At 41.4% G+C, this 24,895-nt stretch overlaps 1 protein-coding gene across 3 annotated transcripts in view; it reads right to left on the bottom strand.

The window, feature by feature from the left end:
* The window catches only part of GNPTAB (N-acetylglucosamine-1-phosphate transferase subunits alpha and beta), a 64,045-nt gene that overhangs the window by 31,688 nt on the left and 7,462 nt on the right, over positions 1 to 24,895 (bottom strand). For 2 of the 3 annotated variants that reach the window (XM_053661502.1, XM_053661501.1), the window contains exons 2-7: positions 18,269 to 18,354; positions 9,727 to 9,846; positions 8,763 to 8,804; positions 6,582 to 6,787; positions 1,652 to 1,716; positions 1,266 to 1,400 (exon numbers count right to left, since the gene is read on the bottom strand). In XM_053661502.1, the coding sequence (XP_053517477.1) occupies positions 1,266 to 1,400; positions 1,652 to 1,716; positions 6,582 to 6,787; positions 8,763 to 8,804; positions 9,727 to 9,846; positions 18,269 to 18,354 (654 nt within the window). Of the gene's footprint in view, positions 1 to 1,265; positions 1,401 to 1,651; positions 1,717 to 6,581; positions 6,788 to 8,762; positions 8,805 to 9,726; positions 9,847 to 18,268; positions 18,355 to 18,554; positions 18,574 to 24,895 lie in introns of those variants that run through there. The other variant, XM_053661503.1, reaches the window with a different exon arrangement.

Here is a 24,895-nt window from a genome sequence, read left to right as displayed (position 1 = left end):
GTCCAGCTCTATCCAAATTATTCAATAACATCAACAGGAACAAGGTATAAATATCAGTAAGCTAAACACAGTTGCAAAATTGAAAGAACACTTCTTTGTCATATTAAGAAAACCAGGTCCCAGCAAATTCACAGCAGAGAACTTTATGCCCTCTCTTCTAAGAGAAGAAATAGCCACATTTTACAACCGGCGTGATTCTGACAGACAACAGGCATCTTAGATTTATTTATTCATCAATGTGGGAAAGAAACATCAATCGGTTGCCTCTTCTACACAGCCAACTGAGGACCAAACCCACAACCCAGGCATGTGCCCTGACCAGGAATTGAACCGGTGAGCTTTTACCTTGCAGGACAACACCCAACCAATGGACAGGCGGCAGGCATCCCAACATAAGGTCAAACAAAAAAGTATACCCACATGAACTGTGCCCTAAATCAACTAGGTAAATGGCTCTGAAAACAATAAACGTTAAGGAACAGGTATGTCGCAGGTCACTCTCCAAAGTCAACTCTAACCAACAGCATCACCAGTCAAGCACGAGGAGTTAAAGTTTAAATCCTAAATACGTTAATGGCTCAACTGACTATTAATGAATGAAGGTTTCACATTATCAAAGGTTCCAAATACCTGATGCCCACTCCCTGTGAATGAAAGCTCTCAATAAATACACAGGGTGGAGCCAGTGAATAGTCACTACAGGGGCGATGCCCCCACATCCTCCTTCCATGCGTCCGTCTCCTTACACTGTAAGTGCCACTGGGTCTTGGTCTTTTTGTCCACAGCCCTATTCCAGCTGGCATAACAGAACCTGACACATAGTAGAAGCTCATTCGTTAAACAAATGATCCTGCTTCTCTAGGAAACCAGCAAACAAAACAAGACTCTTACAATTTTACCCAAATTAAGAGTAAGGACTGATGCCCAGGCCAGATAGCTCAGTTGGTTAGAGCAACGTCCTGATATGCCAAGGGTGCAGGTTTGATCCCTGGTCAGGGCACAGACAAGAAACACCCAATGAATCAATAAGTGGAACAAACAGATGTTTCTTTCTCTCTCTCAAATCAATTTAAAGGCAGAGTAAAGAGTAAGGATCTCCTATAAACAAAGGGGCATGCATCTCCATCACAACATACTGTGGCAGAATAGAAGCCCTCCCTTTGGCTCTTATGATAGTTATCCTTTGAATGAAATGAACCACAAGAGGAGAGTCATGCGTTAAATGAGATATTCTATACTGGTTGCTCTACTTTCCAGGCTCTTACCAGTTTTATTTTAGAAGAAAGATTTTCTGGCAATTTTGTTCTTAGTTGGTTTGTTTCCTTGAATGTTGGTGGAAACCCACTCAGGAAAGCCAAATCTTGCATTAGCACTAGCCCAGGGACTTCTTTATCTGTTGTCTAAAATAAGAGCAGGTAAAACACAACTCACTTTCCATAGCATAAGGATGATGAAAACTAGCAAAGATCTATTGTATCATACAAGCTTCAAAGTAAGACTTAAGGTTACTTAGACCAACATGCATTAATACTAACAAGCTAGCCTCAGAGAAAAAGTAAATATCAAAAAGCCTCTCAAAGTAAAACAGCTTTATTACTCATTCTTGCACTCTGGTCTACTGTAAAAACAAAATTAATTTAAAATAACATACCAAATAGCCTCTCCAAACTGTCTGTCTGCTGTTTCCCTTGAACATTTCAGTGTGGGCATCTTCAACTACAATAAAGAATAAAAATAAGCCTATTAATGAATACTTAACTGCAACATCTGGCAGGACATTGTACAAAGCATTCCGATAGCTGTTAAAATAGTATAATACACAGTTTCAAAAAAAGGAAATTTGAGGAGACAAAACCCATCCAACAGAAGGGGATCAATGTAATTCAGTGCCTAATAAATGTTAAATTTCAGTTAAATTTTAGTACAGAAGGAGAGATTCATGTGGGCGGCAGACAATTGGACAGAAATCACTGATGTAGGAACAAACAGAAGGGGGCTCTTGAAAGCCAGGCCAGTGGCATTTAGATTAACAGCAGGGACACACTGTAGGTCCTAGGGTTCCTCAGGAGTCACAGTGAATCCAGGTAATGCTGAAAAGAGTAGATGAACATGGAGGTGGGGGGCTGGGGGGGGGCTGGGAATGACACAGCCCAACTGTCAGAGGTTTCTAAAACCTCAAACTGGCTGCTGACATTTGGGATCATGGAAAACAGGAGAAAGGTCAGATGGGTAGAATCCCGACCTTCAAAATGGGCACAGAAAGCCAGTTCTGCACATTATAGCCTGGCAAGATGGATGTCAATCCTGGATAAGGGTCTCAAATGTCCCATAAAAATATAGTTGGTGAGCAGTGAAGAAAAGTTTCTGTGATATACTGTTTATCTTTAAAGCAAGCACTAGGAGTTCATTATGAGTAAGTGTATCAGATGCACACCTACGTCTGTCTCTGTCTCACCAATGATATGGTAGGTTCTACACTGAGAGATCAGATCATTCTTAGACGCCGTGTATGTATTTTTATATGATCCCAACAACGTAGCTAACAACATCTCACAGCATCTTTATGGATACGATGGAAATACACAGGCTAGATCTCAAATTGTATAAGTTATAATCGATTCTGACTGGAGAGTGTGAAATTGCAAAGCCACAGTCAACCTAGAGAGAGGTTTCAGAGTTCTGCCATGGGTTCGATTTTGTTCAACAATCCATTAAGGTTTTGGCAGATACAGAAGACATGCTTGTGAGGTGTGGATTTACATAAAGTTGACAGAGAGCTATTATCCTCGGTAACAGACGAAGGGTTCTCCTACTTCTTCCTATTTAGAACAATGAGCCCAATCCAGCAAATAAAATCTCCTATAAACAAAGGTAAGATTTTTAACTGGGCACCAAAAACCACCCACACAACCACAAATTAAAAGAGGTATTTTAACATTAGCACATGCAAGTTTTTTTCAAAACTTAGGAGTTTTAGTTGACAGTGACTTCAGGATTAGTCCTTAATGTGCTATGGCCACATTGAAGTCCCATCCCAATTTTGTGCTGTTAAACAGAAGAGTACTTAAAATAAGAAGGGTAATACTCCCCAACACTGCTCCCTGAGAAAAGCCTGTTGCGTTAACCTTCAAAAAACCCAGAATCCAACCACTTCTCACCACCACCTGATCCACGCCACCTTCCCTCCTGCCTGAATCCGTTCAGCGTCTGCCCCTCCCCCAGCCTATCCCCTCCACAGCGGCCAGGCTGACCCTTTTGGAACGAAAGTCAGATCACATTACCCCTCTGCTCAATGCCCTCCAATGAGTCCTTATCAAACCTGGTTAAAGGTGAAGTCCTTGCCATGGCTGCCAGGGCCTCCACCATCTGCCCCGGTTATTTCTCTAGCTCATCTTGTCCCCTCTTCTCTTGCTCACTCTAGTCCAGCCACAGCAGCCTCCCTGCTCTTTCTCAAACATGCCAGACACACTCCTACCTCACAGCCTTTGCACACTGACTGTCCCGCTTTACCTGATTCACTCCTTGCTCACCTTCCTCAAAGTTTCACTCAGAAATCACCTTCTCAGTGAATCTTCCCCAGTCACGCAACTTCCTCGGCTTAATTTTTCTCGACTGCACTTGTCTTTTACTAATAATATATTTACTTGTATGTTGTATTTATGGTCTGTCTCTTTCTACCAAAATGTGGACTCGGTGAGGGCAGGGATTGTTTTCCCCATCTGCTCACTGCTGCATCTTCACGCTGTGAAGAGTACCTGGCACACAGTACATGCTCAACAAACATCTGCTAGATGAATGGTCAATCTGCAGAATGATCCACACTGAAATAGAATGTTCAATTCCAGCTGACACACTTTGGAAGTAATAGAAACCACCGCTCATTCTGAGAAGAGCAAAGTAGGACACAGCCAAGCCCCTAAGACACAGCTAAAGAAACAAGAATGAAAAGATTATGGCAAAAAGATTACATTAGTTCTATAGAACCGCAAGGCATACAAACTGAACCAGTGTGAGAAACCTGTAAAGAAGCACTTTGCAATTCCTTTTAAAAGTCAATATAGTCCAGAGGTAAAATGAACTGTCACGAAGGAAATTCACTTCCGATACATCAAAGGGGAAAGGCTTGGCCGCTCTGCTGAGCAGACCCAGGTCCGGGCCTGAGGGCTGGGTGGTCTGCTGAGCAGCCCATTGATAGCAGTCCAGTAGAGGGCTGGATAGAGTACTGTCCGAATGAGAGGGTCTAAGACACAAGTGAGGAGGGGCAGAAATGACACACTGGAGAAGGAAAAGAAAACGTACATGGCTCTCGATAATTAACTAGAAAAAAGGTTAAATGAGATAAATGAAATGTCAAGTATGGCCACACGGTGTTCATCTAAATCAGAGCTTGGCAGCCCACAGCCAGTTCTAGCCTCTGCCTGTGTTTGGATGGGCCCAAGGAAAGAACAGTTTTCACATTTTAAAAAGGTCAAGTGATAAATTCTTATATAAATACCCATACAACGTTTGCCATTTTGGTTGTGGCCCAGAAAACCTAAAATATTTACTATCTGGTCCTTTAAGAAAGGATTTGGCAATCCCTGATCAATATAATTGAGGATGGTGAAGAGTGAGTTTGTGATCCACTATAAATGTAAGCTCACGAAGGCAGGAATGTGTTCTTTTTGTTTTCTGCCATTTCCCTGTTACCTAGAAGAACAACCAGCTCAGAGCAGGGGCTCAACAAGCCTTTACTGAATGAATGACTATAATGCATAGAAAAGTCAAACAGAAACCCGAGTAGGAATTCCACAGCATTTAGAAGTCTACGGTTCACTACCGATCTCACTTATCAAAATTCACAATCTTTTAAGTTTTCACTACATTATAAAATTAGTAGATGAAAACCCAAGATTCTTTCCATAGATGTTATAATGGAGTTATAACTATTAACATGTTGGCATTCCTTTTCTTCTTTAGACAAAATGCTATCAGAGTACCTTAATTTAAGGAAATCTTAATTTAAAAAACTAGCAAATAAAACAGATAACTTACTACAATTTCTCAAAGATTATCCCTTTACTTTCCCTATATATATTTAAAATAACACTTAAGTTATAAAAAAAAAAACTTAAGTTATTTATACTAAATTGTCCAAGAACAGATCTACAGTGTGAAGGGGGAGAGATCTGTACTTGGAAAGATTATAATTTCCGGTCAAATTACAAATAACTGTTAAGTACTCGGAAGTGAGCACAGGTTAGATACTGCTCAGGATACAAACTGGTGCAGGAGGGCGGAGATGTCTGCTCAATAAAGACCTGAGATGAGAACACCAGAGACTCCCGTGCAATCAAAGGGAAGCTGTGAGCTAGGTTACGAGTATTACAGGAATGTGGAAAGGTAAACATAAAATCACTGTGGATATACTAGTCCAGGATCTTCATGGAGGAGAAAAAACGTGAGGTGGGGCTGGAAAGAACAGGAGATGGACTAGGAGAGGAAGAAGAACAGAGCAGCAGCCAGCCCCATGCATGTGTGAAGACAGTGCCAGCTCTGAGGAGACACAAGAGACAGGGGTGCGAGGATCAATGGGCAAAATCAAAGCAATTAACACCGAATACTGAACACCAGGAAAAAAGTTTGTATCTGCCAAAAACAAATATACAGCACTACACTATTCTCTTTAGAAGGGAGCGAATTGAGAAAGCATAGTTTCCGACTTCCTGTATATACAGTTGGATGCTAGACAGATTAGAGAACTTCGCAGAGTAGTGAGGTGTCTAGGACTGGAGTCTGTGTAAAGGAATTCAGTCTGGTGTAGAGGAAATAAGTGAGAAAGGTAAGACTCTAAGAATCACTTGCAGAGAACAAAAATCAAATAATGAGATTATTAGTTATGGAGGTAAAAATTAAGAATGGGTCAAAGATAGTTCCAAAGATTTGGCAGGGAGGTGTAACACTGAAAGCATGGGAACTTGAGACTAAGACTCAGGGCGGCAAGGGCAACATCACAGTTTTCACTTTACAGAAGTGAAAAACAGCCTCCAAGTAGAGAGGTTCAGTGCAGAGGAAGCTTAAAGAGACAAGAGGCTCAACAAGGAGATGCAGATATGGGGTTCACGGGCTAAGTGAGAGGAAAGGCTCTCTCCCTAAGGATGAGGGTACAGTTTTATGGAAATAATTACAGTTTAATTTCAATTCTATAACCTGGGCAAATCAACTGTATAACCAGATGCTTCCGACTGTAAAGTCTGAATGCTCCAGGTATGTTCTGTACAAACTGCAGAAAACAACCTTGTTGAGTAGTTACATGTTTTTTGTTTTTTTTTAAAGCATCCAGAATAACTGAGAGCCAAGAGAGTAAGGTAAACGAGAGAGTACCAGGTTGAAGGTCCTGACCTTCAGCACTGAAAGCATGTGCAATACACACAGTAAGACACACCCAATCCCTCTCTGAGGTTACTGCTGAGATGAAATGGCAGCTTTTGGCTTCTCCTTTTATTTCTTTAAAATTGCATCACTTCTGTTCTATTCAGAATTTTTCAATTCAAAACACCCAACAATAACATGACCTTAAAATACCCACAAGAAGACCTTACCATTCTTAGTACTGTCGAAGACAACAACGGAAACATTAGTGGAAGGGTTTTTAGGTTTTGCAACATTGAATAGGTCGCTGGCAGCGTGAAAAGAAGGGTAAAGAGACGGTAGGTCCTTCAATGTAATGTTGGCCGGCAGAGCTGGGTCCAGGACAAGCATTGGCACCTTAATGCAGTGTGTCAGCAAACATTCCAGAGGCTTCTCACTGGAAAGGAACACGGACACGCTCACAACTCCATTCCTGAAAACTTAACCAACACTAAAAAGCTTGTTGGTACTACTAAAATTTCCAGCAGTTTCTCTATGGCCTATTTAAGCATTACAATATTTTAATAAACAAGGAATTTCATCTCAAGAATAGAAGAGTTAGCATAGTTAGCAAGTATGATATATAAAATCATTAAACAAATGCAAATCTAAATACAGAGCTTTCAAATTTCTATTAATAAAACGACTGCCACCAGAATTTACTAACTCAAAGTGGCACGAGAAATAAACATTTCATTACTATCATTTCAAAGATTATTCATAATTCCAGTGAAACCCACTATCAGGCTGATTAGGAAGCAGACAGATTCTGGTGGACAGAGTGTCGCTGTACTAGACAATTTACCAAGTCCGATCAGAATACCACTAAATACATTGGATACGACACAGCACTGATGCGAACAAAAGCAACTGGGACAGGTTCTAAGATGACTTTATGTTAGAAATACCCAGAATAAACATATTATTTAAACAAACGAATGGGCAGAGGACACGGCCAGGCAATTCACAAAGTAGGAGCTGTGTCTACTTAGATACTATATAAAACTATCCAACCTCACTAATAGTCAAAGAAATGCAAAAGGAACAATGAGGGATCACCTTTTGTTTAAATCTGCATCCCTCAAAAAATGGTGACTTAATATTAGTGCTAGTACAGTAAACCTACTCGCCTCCAAAACCGCTGGCGTCACTCTAAATGGGTGTTTGCCATTTACTCTTTGAAAATCAATTTGGCTGAATATCCATGTAGCATTAAACATACATATGCTTCTTCCTCGGTGGTTTACTTCCCTGAATCTAGTCCAAGTCAGAGAACAGAAACAGGAAAAGCAAACCCACACGCAGAAAATGCCACAGACTCACATAAAATGTCACAAAGTACCGACAAAAGTGAACATACATAAGTACCCAACATTTGAAAAATTATAGTACAGTTACTTTGCAGGGTATTATACAACTTCTACAACTGCAGAGTAAGAAGCATAAAGACAATTTATCAATATAGAAATATGTATGATGGCATAAAAATTTAAAAATAAGAGAAAAAATTGCCCATAAATGATAAATTGTAACTATAAAAATATGGTTGCAAAGGGAGTAATAAAATGATCATAGTTGTTGAATGAGGGCCATCAAATTCTATGAGTTTTTTTCATTTTCCTCTCAACTGCTCTGGATGTTGCATCATTACTTTAACTTAAGAGACATTTAAAAGTAACGGTATTAAGAGTAATATGTATAAATAAATACACATAATTAACATGATTCAGAATGTACTTCTGGATCTCAAAGATGCTCAGAATCACTTTTCTACATATAACTTTATTTTCAGATTAGTGGGGAAGTGGCTGTTAACAAAGATTTCTACTTCTCGGTGAGACAGTCTTATTTTAAGCACCTAAGTAAGGTATGATTCAAATCAAGAGAGGTATATCTAATTTTTTTTTCATCGAGCTAACTTCCTTTCCCAGTCCTCAAATAAAAGACACATAACTTTTTAACAACATTTGAAGAGAAAGAAATAGACATTGAACACATAATTAAATGACGGATCTGAATGAAAACACTGGGTATAAGTTAGAGTTGAAGTGGACCAAGAGAACAGTACGCAGACAGATTGATGGGGATGATAGAGAGGAATAACCCTTCTAATCCTTCCAAGAAAGGGTAAAGCTTTGTTTAGCTATGACCCAAGTAACTAGAGTTCTCAGTCAGCTACACCTTGGGCACTGCAAAACTTCCCATCTAATGGATGCATGTCATTTGGGGGTCAAAAACTAGCCAAAGAGGGACTGAACAGAAGCAAAAGAGTTCATACAAAATACTGTATTTCCAACAAAAACAACTGAGAACTCGGAATTTCACTTCAATCCTTCCATTTTTATTCCTGAGAGGCAACTCAAATTGCTTACCTCTTCTTAGTTGGTTCTGTTGTGTTCTTGCCAAGGATTTCTCTAATGAAAGAGAGAAATATATTTCATTACATATGCATGGACACTGGCCCTAAGTGTGAGAGACGACTTATAACACTGATTTTGAGCATTGATTTTGACATTGAAGGTATGTAATAAATTATACATTTCAGTGAAATGTAACCAACAAAAATTATCATGTACCTTCAACAGTAACCATGACAGTTTATTGAAAACATAAGCTTTTATACTTTACTAGTAAAACATGGTACCAGGCTACCAAAGCTGTTTTCATGCACTGGGAAGGTCGTATATTATTAATTACTCTCTAACAATGAGAGAAAAAGATTCTTTGTTGTAGTTTAATCTGGCCAATGACCTGCACCTGGGGTGCACCCATAACATTTCACAGAGCAGTGAATGGACTAGTTCTCAGCAAATATTCCTGAGGAATCAAAGGGGAATTTACATCAGCCAGGTCCCTAGCACCGAAGTCTCTCTAGAAGCCCACTGTATCTTTCTCAGATAAAGTTAAAAAAAAAAAAAAAAGAGGTCAAGATTCCATATTAAGCCCTGGCTGGTGTGGCTCAGTAGACTGGGCACTGGCCTGCAAAATAAAGGTCGCTGGTTCAATTCCCTGTCAGGGCACATGCCTGGGCTGTAGGCCAGGTCCCCAGTAGGGGGCACATGAGAGGCAACTGATGTTCTCACATATGGATGTTTCTCTCTCTTTCTTCCTCCCTTTCTCTCTCTCTGAAAATAAATAAAATCTTTTTTTAAAATTCCATATTAAAAAATCACCAAAGTTTCTAGTTCCATAGTATATAAATTGATATTAAAAGGACTTTGATACGCAGAATTTTATTTGCATAGCACTGTAAACATCACTTTACCCTTCTGAGGTGTACTATTACTTGTGCTTGTAGAACTTTCTGTGTTTTGTTTTTTCAAATCTCAGTTGTACCTCATTGCCTTCTGCTCCTCTTCCATCTGTTCCCTGACTTGCTGGAGTTCCTTCAGCAGTTCAAGGTCAGTGCCGTTCACCCAGGTGTACACCACGTCGATCGGCATGGGCAGACAGAGCCTAGGGCAAACCCACAAGTCCTCCAGCTTATATGCATTTTTCCAGTATATTTGGGAATAAGAGTATGTTTAAACTTAGAGGTTGTGTAAACAACCAATCAGAAGGCAATTCCACCGTGGCATGTTTTCAAACGGGAGCTGATAGCGGTTGAGAACCTTCTTTGTGCAGTTTACGTGCTTGGTGTAGTTATTAGCATCATTTGATCCTCACGACCACCTTGGAAAGTTGCTGCTATGGCTCCACATTTAAGATTGGGGGTGGGGGAGGTCTTAGAAGTTCACATTAATCTGCTACATTTTCAGTTTAGCAAAAACCGGTATACAAATGCAGCTATAGAAAAAAATCGGAAGCTTAAAATTACACCGAAAAAGAGTTATCAAGAAATCAAGAATGAAGACCTAACTCTGTTTAATGCCGCAGCCTTCCTGCTCCTGCTACCACCAAGAACTAGAATACCCTCCCACCCCCGCCCCCAAATGTAAGCTCCAAGAAAGCAGGAAACTTCCCTGTTTTATTACCTGAAGCACCCAACTGATTGGAACAGTGCCTGGCGCACAGAAAGAAGCCCAGTAAGCATTTGCTGAATGAGCCAATGATTTCCGTGAGACAACAGCACAGAAGAACTCCCCAAACCTGCTCCATTTTTTCCTTATGATCTTATCCTCAAGGAGTCAGGCAGGCTTTTGATTCTGGAGTATCCCGCCTAAGCCTCATCTTAGCGTTTTTGTTCAGGTTGTTCCCCTACTGAAAGCTTTTTTCCCCCTTTTACCGACTTACCAAAATCCTACCAATCTTACAGGGTCTGCTCTGGACCTGCGACACAGGAGTTCAGTGACATATGACATGCACTCTGGAGGCTTCTGTTTCCAGTTTGGCCTTTTGTAAATAATGGTATGGCACAGCTTTTGTTGTTGTTGCTTGTTCTGGGGTTGTTTTTTTTAGGCCAAGGACTGAAGCTTAGCCTCCTTAGGTCTTCCTCACAGGGCTCAGGCATAGGTTAGGGCCCAGAGCTCTACGACGGGTTCCAAAGGCTGACCAAAACAGCACGTCTTTGCTGGTGGCTACAATCATATCACCCAGTACAGGGGTAAATATCTCAGGGGAAAATGTGGTTTGGTGGATAAATCTCTCAGATTACAAAAGGAACAAAAAGAGAAGTAATAACCCCTTTTAGCTTCAAAGAAGCAGATGAGACGATAAGAGGAAGGGAGTGTCTGTCCATCCATTCATCGAATAACTATTTACTGAGCATTTAGTATGTGCCAGGTACTGTTCTAGATGCTGGGGATCCAGCAATAAACTAAACAAAACTCAAATCTGTGCCTTCACAGAGGTTACATTCTAGAAAGGTGAAAACGGGAAGATGACGTTGTTATTATGAAAAAAACAAAGCAGAAAATGGGAATACAAAGTATGCCTCTGTGGGAGGTTAGAGTTAAACAGGGAAATCAGAAATGGCCTCACTGGAAGGGGGCATTTCAGCAAAGACGTGAAGGAAGTGAAGAAGCAAGGCATGAGGGTAACCGGGAGAAGAATGGTCCAGAAAAAGGGAACACTTCGCTCAAACGCCCGGCAGACACCTATCTAGCATGGTGACAGGCCAGTGTGGCAAAGATACTGGGAGCAAAGGGAAGAACATAAAAAGAGGGGGCATTAAATAGGTACCAGGGGACCCAGAGCTCCAGGGGGAACATGAGGAATCACCTCATACTCAGGCATATGTGATCATCAGCATCTACCAACCCTCCTGCCGAGGTTCACCACCACCTGCAAATGAAAGTCTAAACTCCTACATGATCTACACCCCGTCTTCCAGACACTCCAATTGTATACCCTTACACAAACAGGATAAGAGCCTGCAGGTTTCTGTGCCTTTGAACATGCTTCCCTCTCGAGCTAGAATATCCTTTCTTTCATGCTTCTTTCACCCACTTCCTCCTTTCCCAATCGAGTGCCTCTTCCTTCTTTCACAAAAAAAATGTGAAAGAAGCTTAACAGGCGGCTTCTACTGTGCTTTGTACACTAAGGAATCCTTGGTACACCGTGTTGCACTATTTTTTATGCATCTAGTGTCTATCTTCCACTAGATGGGGTATCTCTAGGGAAAAAATGTTACCATGCATTCTGTGCCCTGCTTCATTATTTCCTCTCTGTCCTTTATCTTCAGGCTCTTTACCTACTGTAATTGTGTGAGTTTCCTCATGTAGGTTTTTTCCTGCATTTATCTATATCAATGGTTCTCAAATCAAAATCATCTGTCAAATTTACAAAACAGATTTATAAACAGATCGCCGCCAGGCTCCAGAATTTCTATCTAAATACATTAGATCTGGACCGGGGCCACAGAAGACGCATTTCTAAGAGGCAATGCCAATGCTACTGGTCTGGAAATGCACTTGACAACTGCTGATTTATCTGTGGGTCACATATACCTGTTAACTATCAGTTCCTTCCCTCGACTTATACATTGGTCTTCTCCATTTAAAAAATCATGCCTCACATTACACTTGTGTAAATTATTCAAGGTCTTCTCACTCTCAACTTCTCAGGTTGCTCAGGCTGAAAATTAATTTTAAAAAACTGCTTAAGGCCCTGGCTCATGTGACTCAGGGGACTGAGTGCCAGCCTGTGGCCTGAAAGGTCCTCAATTCGATTCCCGGTCACACACCTGGGTTTCAGGCCAGGTCCCCAGGTGGGGGTGTGCAAGAGGCAACCAATCCATGTTTCTCTCCTTCTCCTTATTCCTCCTTTTCCCTCTTTCTAAAAAAAATAAAATCTTTTAAAAATAAAAAACTGCTTAAGTGATATATTTTTAAAAGGTCAAAAAAGAAAAAAAAGAATTGCACATTCCAAAGCTTTCCTGTCAAAGTAATTATTTGCTACTAAAGATTTTTTAATAGAATCAAGAGATAGCCATATATGTTCAATTGGGGAAAACAATGTAAGTATATAATTCATTTATGTACAGGTTCTTCTAATAAGTCTGTATTTTATGGTCAATTTAATACTTTGGTGTTAAACTAACAAGCCTAAGGAGATCGTGTGATTTCCTCCAGGTCAGTGACTCAATTGTTTTTCTATGAGACAGGGTCACAAGGACTGTGAGTCTTTCGTTCTAACTAAGAGACAATCTTAGTTTCCAGACAAGAAGGAAGTCCTTATCTTAGACTGAAGACTGTATAAGTTACCTGTGACTCAAAAACAAAGCTGTGGTGACAGTGACACACTTGCATTTTAATCAGTTTAGTTTAAATGAGTAAAAAAGCACTTAAGAGCCCCTTGGCTCTACATTCTGTGAAGTAGGTAAGAAAACCTAGAACTTAAATAGTATCTTAGAAGCAAACAGTGGGGAGAGATTTTATACTTAATCTACTATGGACATTTTAAAGATGACAAAATTGAGCCCCAAACTGATTTAATGCCTCACAATTAGGAGCAGTAAATAATTTATATATTCACTTGTTACTGACATAGAATGGGATTTTCTTTTTTCATTCAGGGCAAATAACACTAAAGAGACTTATGCACAACAGTGAAATTTCCTATAAACATTATGATATTTCAAAAGATACTACAACATGTGATATGTGAGATATGATCTATTTACTTGTCATCATCAAAAATTAGGCAATTTTGAAACATCCCTGCATAAAAATCAAACTATGGTTTCATGCAATCAAAAATTAGGAAAAGACATATTTAACATACATGCAAAAAATTCTCTGGAAAGAGAACAAGAATATTTGATTAAAACTCAGCACCTGGGTTTTTTAAGCTGCTTTTCCTTTATAATTATTGAAGCCTGTGGGGCAGGAATTTACACACCTGCACCATCGGCACCCAGCACAGTGCGAGGCACAGTAGGTTGGATAGGTACTCGACCAATGGTTGAATTAAAAAAAAAGAATCCATGTTGAGCACTGGTGTTATTTTTTTTATTAATTTTATTTAGTTATTTTTCAAGTACAGTTTTTTGTCTATTTTTCCCATCCCAGCCTCCCCCGCCCCTTGCTCCCCACCTCCCTCCCATTTCCACCCCCCTTAGTTCTCGTCCCTGTGTCCTTCCTATTTGTTCCTCCAAATCCCTCCCCCTTTTTCCCCTTAACTTCCCTTCCTTCTCCCCTCTGGTCACTATCCCCTTGTTCTCTATTTCAGTGTCTTTGTGTGTGTGTTTTTTTTTTTTCTGCTTGCTTGTTTGTTTTGTTGTTTAGCTTCCTGTTAAAGGTGAGATCATATGGTATTTGTCTTTCAGCACCTGGCCTATTTCACTCAGCATAATGCTTTCCAGTTCCATCCATGTTGTTGCAAAAGGTAGTAGCTCCTTCTTTCTCTCTGCAGCATAGAATTCCATTGTGTATATGTACCACAATTTTTGGATCCATTCATTTACTGATGGGCACCTAGGTCGCTTCCAACTCTTGGCTATTGTAAATTGAGCACTGGTGTTATTAAAAAGAAAACTCAAGAAGCAGAAAAACTGTATTTCATTAAGAATTCCATAATGCAATAGTTCTCAAAGTGTGAGCATCAGACCAGCAGCTTCTTGTATCACCAGTGAACATGTTAGAAATGAACATTTTCTGAGCCCCTCTGAGATGTACAGCCTAAGACACTCTGGACATGGGGAGAAACTATACTTTCTCAAGCCTTCTACGGGATTCTGGTGCACACTATAGTTTGAGAACTGCTACATTAAGAAAATGGTTCTCAGCCCTGGCTGGTGTGGCTCAGTGGATTGAGCGCCAGCCTGCAAACCAAAGGGTCGCTGGTTTGATTCCCAGTCAGGGTTCATGCCTGGGTTGCAGGCCAGGCCACCAGTTAGGGTGCATGTGAGAGGCAACCAGACATTGATGCATCTCTCCTACTCTTTCTCCCTCCCCTCCCCTCTCTAAAAATAAATAAATAAAATCCTTGAGGGGGGAAAAAAAAGAAAAAATGGTTCTCAAACTTTTTAGTCTCCAGAACTTTCACACTCTTAAAACTTATTAAGGTACCCAAAAAGCTTTGCTTATAGGTTATAACTATCCACACCTGCCATATTTTAAAATAAGACATTTAAAAATATTAATTCATTTTAAAACAAAATAAACCCTTTCACATGTTAACTATATGAATAAGTTTTAAATAAAAATAAGTGTTACCAAAACAAAAAGAAAAATTTAGTGAGGAGAGGCATTGTTTCACATTTCTGCAAACCTCTTTAGTGATTCGGCAGGAGAAAGCAAGCACCTCAAACCTCCAGTATTCACTCTCTCCCATTATGTTGTCTTCCTGAAGTATACATTAACAAAACACCAGACTCACACAGATATGAAGTTAGAAAGAGGAGTACTTTAACAATCTTTTCAGATAATACTGGATATTATTCTCTGCTGCTACACCAAAATAAGTGGTAGTTTCTTAATAATTAGTTGCCATGTGGAATCTGAAACCACACTCATGAATTTTTGTGCTTTTGTATGAAAGAAAACCCTTGGTCTTCCTGGGGCTGTGAATGGCTCTTTGACCCATGCAATGTTTGGTTATCTGAAAAACAGAAGCATGTGGCATTATGCAGATCTGCCAAACGGTGATGCGTTTCCTTAGGTTTCTTATATAATATTAACAAATGTGATTCTTTGGATAATGCCACAAATCCAATCAGAGAAGTCTACAACTTTGTGAAGGCCCAGTAAGCTCACAGTGGTGGAAACAAGTTTTCCAAAATTTTAATTTTCACTTAGAAGTTCAAGCTTTACCACTGACAACAAATACTACTATGTGCTTTCCTTCAAGAGACAAGATCGCTTTGTTCACTGCCAAGAAAATACCTGCCCAACAACCAAGTCTGATTAATCCTACCTGAATTTGTCCTTTCAAGTTATAACAATGGTGGTATTTTTAATTTTTTTATTGTTGTTCAGGTACAGTTTTCTGCCTTTTTCCCCCACCCCAGCCCAACACTCCAGCCCTCCCCACCTCCCTCCCATCCCCTGCTTCCACCGTGCCCCCCCCCCTTATTGTCCATGTGTCCTTTATAATTGTTCCTATAAACCCTTCATCCCTTTCCCCTGAAATTGCCTCCCCTCTCCCCTCTGGTCACTGTCAGCCTGTTCTCAATTTCAGTGTCTTTGGTTATATTTTGCTTGCTTGTTTGTTTTGTTGAGCAGCACAATTTACAACAGCCAAGTGCTGGAAGCAACCTAAGTGCCCATCAGTAAATGAATGGATCAAAAAAACGATGGCACATTTACACAAGAGAATTTTATGCAGCAGAAAGAAAGGAGCTCCTACCTTTTGCGACAGCATGGATGGAACTAGAAAGCATTATGCTAAGCAAAATAAGCCAAGTGGTGAAAGACAAATACCATATGATCAAGTTATAACAATGGTGTTTCATGAAACAGAAGAGCCAGTTCAGCAGCAACGCAAACACCCACCCCGGGGCTTTTCCTCAGAACAATCCCCACGCAGGCAGGTGCTTTAAGCCTCCTTCCCCTTTCATCACACAGACATTAAAGAAACGTTTACTCAAAGGGTCAAGATATAACCAAATCAATAATTTTCTACCGCTTCATCGTGAACATTTTTAAGTGAAACTAGCTTTTTCTTGCCCCTGCAAAGATGTGGTGGTAAAGAGGACAATGACTCATGCTAAGGAAGGTGTGGCAATTTTACCCACACTGCTCTTATACCATCTGTGCTAAAGTCAACAGAGTAAAAAAGCAAACAACACCTTAGTATGCTTATAAAAATAGTCTGGATTTCACAGACTCCCAGAGGCCTATGAAAACTGCTGTTTTAGGAGACCTTAAAAGAAAGCTATAGTGTTTCCCTACTTCACTAGTTACTTGGCTACAAGATGCCTCCTTTGTCAGACGACAAAATTCTTTACGGCAGACAGGGACAGAGAGGGTCTTTTAGATCGGGTCTGAAACAGGGTAAGACAGATTCAATCTTCACTGAAGGGGCAAATTCAGGGTGCCGTTCATACGTAGCATACTTTAAGGGCCAAAGCAAAGAGTACAGCTTTAGGTCAACTCAAGAAATCCTACAACCTCTCTTCATTAAGATAGTGAGGACTATAACACGACATACATCTAATTAGCACAGTTATTTTTAAAACTACTCACTTGATAGAAATCACTAAGTGCTTGTAACAAGAGAACAGAGTGACAAGGAAGTGCTTCTAAGCAGGGGACAAGGGCTCCAGAGGAACCAGTGACGTACAGGTTCTCAGAAAACTGTCAAAGTGTCCCAATTAACACCAATTATGACTTGTCATTTCATTAGGTTTTCTGGTTCAGTGAGTTTTCTGCTGTGTCAATTGACATCAATGATTACTTTTAGCTTCATTAGGTTTTCTGGTTCAGTTAGGGTAGAGGAAAGGATTTATGGGATCTGTCCCCAGGGGGAAATGACAGTCAGGATCTCCGGTTATGGCCTCTGACACTGAGACCAAGGTCTTTCAAGAGGTTAACTACCTTGGCAGCTACCCCACAGCTGGTGTTGCTCCCTCTTGCTCCTTGCCCTGGGCTGGTCCGCTGTATGCCATTACAACAGGAAGGAGAGTCGGTGGATAGTGCTTGCAGTGGATAAATCAAAAAGAACAGGGTTCTTTATTTTTGAAAGGTGGAATGATGACCACCAGAAGAATCCAAAACAAAAATTCATTAACCGTGGTTCCTCTGGGGGAGGGGAAATCCAGAATGGAAAGAGAGAGGCTTTACTTTTTATTTTTCTGTGTTGTTCAAATTGTTGTCACCACAGACACCTACTGCTTTTATGATATAGCACAATGTAAGTAATAGTTTTATACACAAAAACTGAAAAGAGCCTGCGTGATTCATTTTAGCTGCAAGAAGGGAAGGAAGACACTGAAAAAGATTGCTCCCGCCCAGGAGTGTCTTGTGAGGGAGGAAAACTCTCCAAAGAAAAGAAAGGTTAAAGGCAACATTCAAGAATGGCTGTACCAAGAAGCTTGGCCTTAAGAAGCCAAAGATCCAACCTGTGAGGTTGTTTGCTCCTTCCCAGAGCAAGGCAGCAAGATGACCACAAGGGCAGGTGAGGGCCCAGTCCTGGTGGCTGTGATGGGAATGGCCCTGGTTACCAGAGTGATGTTGAGCAAAGAACACCGGCCGGAGCTCAGAGCTGGCTCCAGAGTAGCCACCCGGTTTCCTCATCTTGTGGGGGGATGGAATTACCTTCACCTCACAGAACTGGGGCGAGGATAAAGGGATCGCTTGCGAGCCAGGTTTTCCATCTAAAAAAACATGAGGGTAGACTACAGGGTTCCTTCAGATGGAAGCAGTCTTGAATGAGTGAAACTGTGTCTATGACTTGGAAAGACTCACCCCCTACTGCCATATTTAAAGCATGGGCGACTTCATGGCTTGTTGTGTAAGTCAAAACAAACTACTCTCCAAAATTTATCTTTTCTCACCGATTCTGAAAGGATTTCCCAGCAATATTGTCTCTGTAGGAATCAAACAAAACGTGGTATTGATCCCGGCTCCATTCCAGGACCACCTAGGGAAAGAAGAAGAAAGAAAAAGAAGCGATGTTTTATTTGCATCAAATACTAAAGAGTTCATAACTTTCACTGTGTTGAGAATTGCTAAAGACACAGGTAAAGCGATCAAAGTGCATCCACCCCGCGGCGCCTGCCACATGGCAGATACTGTGCTCAGTCCCGATACACAAACTGCAACAGAAGGATGGTTACATACAAGAGAATCTCAGAGGCAGTGAGCTCTGCCTTCAGTGCCAGACACAGCACCAACCCCCACGGCAGGCACATCCAGAGTATGTTATCTATTTGTAGTAATATAATCGGATCAACTTGTGTCGACTTACTGAACTCAAACAGAAATGATTCTCCGTCAATAATCCTGTGACCCAGAAGGTGGGGATGAGACAGAAAAGTCAGAATAGGGAACAAAGACTTCAAGCTCTACCCCTCCCCTTTTCTGCCATGGCTGGAACATCACAGACGTGACCTTCACTGACCACCTGGTTCCCCTGCTTCCTCCTCCCCAATTTCCTGCAGTTGAGAGGACCAAAAAACAAAAAAGAAATCGCTATCTGGAAAGGAGGGACAGGGATGAGCCACATGGTGTCAGAAGTCACCCCACCGGTGTCAGAAGCCAAGGACCACCCTCTCCTCCCCACTTGCCCACATTTACTCAAAACCTCCCACCCAGACGCCATTGGGGCATCTCGTTCTCCCAGGTTGTCCTCTCTCACTTCTTGAGTGCATACCATGGCCTTAATAAATTTCCTGTGCTTTGCTATAAATCCTTGTGTCACGCTCTTGAATCCTTCCTGGGCCATGACCAGAACCTGGACCCCGGTATCTGCTGAGGCCTCACTTGGCCTCCCCGGGTGCTGCCCAGCATCAGGGAGGAAACACGAGAGAGACACTTCACAAATGGCCGAGAAATGCTGACTCAGCGTGTGGCCACGACACGTCTTCCTTCATCAGATAAACTAATCTCCCGGTTGCCAAATGGCTTTCATGTGTTAGAAACAACACCGACAGTAACAGCAAAGGTCCTTCTCTAACACATGTAGGTGCACTGCTACTGGTCCGGACTCCTGCACCCTTAGATCTCGGGGGAGGCAGCGGCGTTATGACCCAGGACATAGGTTTTCACCCCAGCTTTGTCACTTTTATAGAGATCTAATACGAGTTCATCTCTTTGGGTTGTTTCTTCACTTGTAAAATAAAGGGGATCTGACCAAATTGTCCTGGAAATCCATTCCAATCCTCAAAGTACAGGGTGGGGCAAAAGTAGGTTTACAGTTATGAGTATGTGAAACAGAGTTTATTCTTGTGTTGTTATTATTTGTTAATTTTGTATTAGTTTCCAAACGAACAACCGTAGGCCTACTTTGGCCCGCCCTGTCTGTGAGTACAGGAGGCGCAGAGCCGTGTGGCTGGCACGGCACACGGTGCGGTTTCTTCTGGGACCACAGGGCAGCTCCGTAGGGTACCACGTCTCTTCCGTCTTCAGCCTCCTCCGGGTCTCCCATCCCTGGTTCTAACCCCGTCAGCATTTACACTTGGGTCTCTTCCATCACGACTATTTCCCTTTTCTGCTTCACTCAGTTCTCAACTAGACCCAACTGTGGAAATCTTGCCAAACTCTTTTCTAAGTGAATGAGTAATGTGCTATATGAGGGGTCAAAAAGGAGGCTTGTAAGTCAAGTAAAATTCATGAAAGGGTTAGTGTTAGATCATTTCTTTAATATGATCCAGGATGGAAAAGAGCAGAAATTTGAATGGGCAATTATGAAATTACTTATTCTGGGGTAAGTTATAAAAATATAAGTACCTTCTAAACAAACAAACAAACAAACAAATGACAAACTTGTCACTTGTCATTAGATCTTGTTTTTAGCCATTATTAGCAATAAACAAAGGACCAGAGGAGGGGTTAGAGAAATCCTTACAAAATGAAGTCTCCTTTTCCACATTCTTCAGCCCAATCTGAATGCTTCCTTCTCGAAACTCTGAGTGACTTTCATCTGTAACCCCTACTTGGAAATTAGCTACGCACTGCCTTGTAACATTTCTTGCCTTGTAACATTTCTTGCCTGCATTACTCATCTTTTTTATGGTTACTTTCTTTTCACCCCATGTTAGCATCTTGTCAGACCAATCAAGTTATAAACTGCTTCAGTGTATTTATCCTTAACTCATACAGAGAACAATTCATTGTATACCGTATTCTTCTTAGTAAGTGTCTGGTTATAGCAGGAGTGACGTAAGAGATGACTGGACTGAGGAATTCGGGGCATCTCCTGGGAGAAGCTGCCAGTTCTCCTACCAGTGGCTGCGTAACCTTGAATAAGTTACAAAGTTCAGGCCTCCATTTCCCACACTCTGAACTTAAGCACAAACTCTGTTCCATCAGTTTCCTGTGCTGCTGTAGGAGAGAGTGATTCTCACATGACGGGTGAGGACAGTGTATGAAAAGCGTACTGGGCAAACTAGAAATCGTGGTAAACAAAGTATATCTTCCTGAACCATCATTTAAATAATGGCAAGGCCTTTAAAGCATTATATTAGTAATTCAAATTTTTATGAAGCAAAACGAAAAACATAGGTGATTTTGCAGATTAATGGTTGGCCTTCAAAAAATTCCTACTTGCCACGTTGATCTGCCCCACCCCTCCCCATGTGTGTGCACACACACCCCTCCTCTCTACACTGTTCTCCTCAGAGTATTCACTTTTCCCTGCTTCTAAGGGTAGTTTGTTGGTAAAATTTAGGACACAATGAGCTAATATACTGCTTATTAAAATACTACGTGAGCTCTGAAAAACATCACAAACTGAAGAATTGTAAAAATCATCTAAAGGTAGGTTACTGGTTAAAAATATTTATCACTTTTAAGAGTCCATTTTAATAACCATGGCGTTCAAGGTATTTAAGATCAATGGTTCGTCAGTTTTTACAAAACGGCCGCCAATGTTGGTCTTAATGAGCTAATGGCAGAGGAGAGGGGATGGAGACACAGGTTCACCAAGCACCCTCCTGCCAAGCACTCCTCCCCACCGAACCCCTGCAACCCCGGACTGACCGCAGGCAGGTCAAGGGCGGCTCACTTTCCAAAGGGAAGCCCCAGGCCACCAGCAGTGTGTGGAGGGGCTGGGATCTGAACCAACTCAGCTCCCGAGCCTACGCTCCCGTTGAGCTTCGGCCAGGCTGCCTCCTCTGACAGTTATTTACATGGAGCTTTGTCAAATACACATTTCAGAACGTGGCCACGCAGTGCCGAAGCTGGTATGTCTATCCTCCTTAATCCAACGATCCAGATCTGTTTCCTTAGCATGTTTACATCTATAGGCCCACACTCACATAATACTTCTATGCTTTTCCTCAGTATTTTCAGAATGTCTAACACCCCTTTCACTGGTTGGCACATACAAATGCTAAAATTTTCAGGTGATAAACTTTTTATAATTATAGAACCATTAAACACTTTTATTGAAGATTTTAATGATTCCAGACAGGATCAATGCCTGTGGCTGGACAGTAGTGAATGAGATGCAAGACCCACAGTCCTTTGTATCAGAGGAATTCCTGGGTTAAGGAAAGGAGGAAGGTAACCAACCATTAAGAAGGGAACAGGTAGACAGCGCCTATCTGCTCATCACCATAAGATTCACCGTCAGAAGATGTGTGTTTCATTCTGACACTTATCAATAACAAAACCGAGGGCACGTCTCTATTCTCAGCTTCTTCGTCTGCAGAATGAGGACGAATGCCGCCTGTTTCACAAGACCGCTTGGATGAGTGAGCGAGACGAGGGATGAGAGGTACCAGGCTGCACACCACCACCCACGTGCCAGCTGTGTCCGTGCCTCTTACAGACAGCATTCACAATTCTGCCATGCACTTGTCCTGTTTAAATATGTGTCTACACCTCTGCGAGCAGCTCAAAGCCAGGAACTTGACCTCTTTTTATTTTTATTCCCAAATCTTTGCACAGGGCCTGGCACAAAATAAATGTTCTAGAATGAATAAATATGGCAACTAGTTTTACAAGGCAAACATCTTGGAACAGCTGACTGCTCCCGAGTTTCCCTCCAGAATGCTCTGCTCTTAGTTCCATTCCCAAGAGTCAAGGTAAAGAGTAAAGGGCCACAAACATAAAGAGACAACAAGAAGCTTAGGAACACAAGGATATAAAACTCTCTCTCTGTAAAAGCATGTGTCACTTTCTCAACTTTCAAGCATAGAAGTTGACATGATACACTATAGAACTTAAGATGCTGGGGCTCTCTACCCTTCAAGCCGTCAGAACTCTTAACACTGACATAGCTTTTCATACATAGCTTTTTATACATTGATAATCACCAATTTATATTGTCCCACATTATAAAGATTCTTCATAGGTCCCCAAAACAACATTTAGTTTGCATTAAAAGGTACTAAGAAAGACTAAGATATGGATCTCAAAGACAGTTTGAGCTTTATCTTTTCTACCAACCCTACACCTCCTTTGATATCAATCAGGAAGCGCTATCTGCTCGTCACCAGGCGCACTGTCTAATCACATCTGATTAAACACGCTCATTTTGTTTTCCTGCGTTGGCCCACAGCTTATAAACAATAGAAATTTCTGTCTCAGAGTTCCGGAGGCTGGGGAGACTAAGATCCAGGCACCCACAGAGCTGGTGTCTGGTGAGAGCCGGCTTCAGGTTCACGGCCTTCTGTGCCGCCCCACAGGGCGGACTGGGCCCAGGAGCTCTCTGGGGTTTTCTTTTATAAGAGCACTAATCGCACCCATGACCTAATTACCTTCCAAAGGCCTCACCTCCTAATAACATCACATTGGGGATAAATCAAATGACTAGCCCCAAATCAAGCAATAAATTAGCAAGAGAGAATGCCAGTTTCCAAAAGCAAATACACCTTCTTCAGGCTTTTGTACAAATACAAAAATCAATATTGAAAGCCCGCCGATTCTGATGCACTGAATTCAATGCGGTATTTTTACCTGGACTCCTACAGTCTCCTGCTACCATTCTCTTTTACCTGCAAGTCACCTTCCTCATTGCCTCTACAGCAATCGTTCCAAACACAGATCACGATCATCACTCTCTTGCTTAAAGTCGTTTGAACAATCCCAATTTTCTTCAGGACAAATTGAAATCTCTTAGCCTCGCTCAGTGGGCAAGCCTTAAACTGGCTACTGCCTGCCTCTCCAGCTTCAGTCCCGGGTAATCTTGGGCCCTTCAGAACGACTTTTGTTCCTGGAAAGTGATAGTGCCTTTCACACCCATAGCTTTACACCCACGGCATCCTTCACTTAAGAAAATAGGGGAGGGGGAGCCTCAGCCACCTGTTCAAGATCAAGCTCAGATGTTACTGTCTGAGCAATTGCCAGACACCCCTATGTCAACTTAATTTCTTACAACATGTTTTAAGTTTGTCCATGTGCCTCTTCTCCACCTCTGTCTGGAGAGTAAATTCAAGAGCTGGAAAAAACTGAACCATCTTGGCTGGTGTATCTCCCCACACCATGCCCCCTCCTTTCTTGGAGAGTGAATAAAAACTTTATTCAAAAAAACCCCACAAAAAACAAAAAACCAAAACCTGAGCCATCTTTGTGTCTCTGGTAGGCAGTAGAGTAGCTGGCCCACAGCACACACCTGCATAAATCTCCTCCAAATGCATACCCTCTGAAATTGTGGTGAAGAGGCTTGATCCAGTTTGGAATCCATCAGAGACAGAAATGAAGTTAATGGGATGAAGTCATGAAGGGGGAAGGCGGAGAGAAAGGTGAATCAAGAGAGAAAGAAAACCAGAACCTAAAAGAAGAAACAATTTCAGGATGCAATTTTAAAGTAGGCAATATGGTTTAAGTCTGACTGTAGAATTCATTTGGCTCTCCCTGAACAAGTATGACCTAATCTGTAACATTTTTGAAAGATCACATTTTTCCTTTTTAATTTAGTGCATGTATGAATCACACACGTAGGCTGACTAATCCCCTGCTAACGATACTGCATGTGGACCATAAGATTGGAACAATCAATCTAAAGAACAATAAAAACTTCTGTGCTCAAAAACTTCAAATGATATATTGTGAATATATAACCTCTTACAGGTACACTTATTTGTTACATTCTAGAAGGAACTAGAATGACATATGGTATTACAAGGTGCCAACTATATTAAAGTAATAACGTACTTACTCCCTCTGCTTTCATATCAACCATAATAAAGCACAGTCAGGTAGTGAAATCACTGTAGCCTTTTATGCTCGGTCTCTAATGAAAGACTAATATACTCTTCAGCATGACCCTGGTATCAGCCATGAAGGAAGGTCTCCTGCTGCTATCTTCATAAGCATCAGAGCCCAGGGAAGAACAGCTGAGACAGGACAGTAGCATTTAATTAGCATTTACTGGACACCCTGCATACCTTGCATGGTAAGGCATCGTGCAAGCTACCTTAGGCATCTCATTAAAACCATTTTTCCTCCTGAGGCTCAATCATGATCAGTGAGCAAAAATAAACTTTTATAAGTATTCTTCAACAAATATTCACTGA

The sequence above is a fragment of the Artibeus jamaicensis genome, unplaced genomic scaffold (assembly GCF_021234435.1).
Source record: "Artibeus jamaicensis isolate MK-2021 breed Jamaican fruit bat unplaced genomic scaffold, CSHL_Jam_final contig_233, whole genome shotgun sequence".
Lineage (NCBI taxonomy): Eukaryota > Metazoa > Chordata > Mammalia > Chiroptera > Phyllostomidae > Artibeus > Artibeus jamaicensis.
This window is presented reverse-complemented; position numbering and strand designations above follow the sequence as displayed.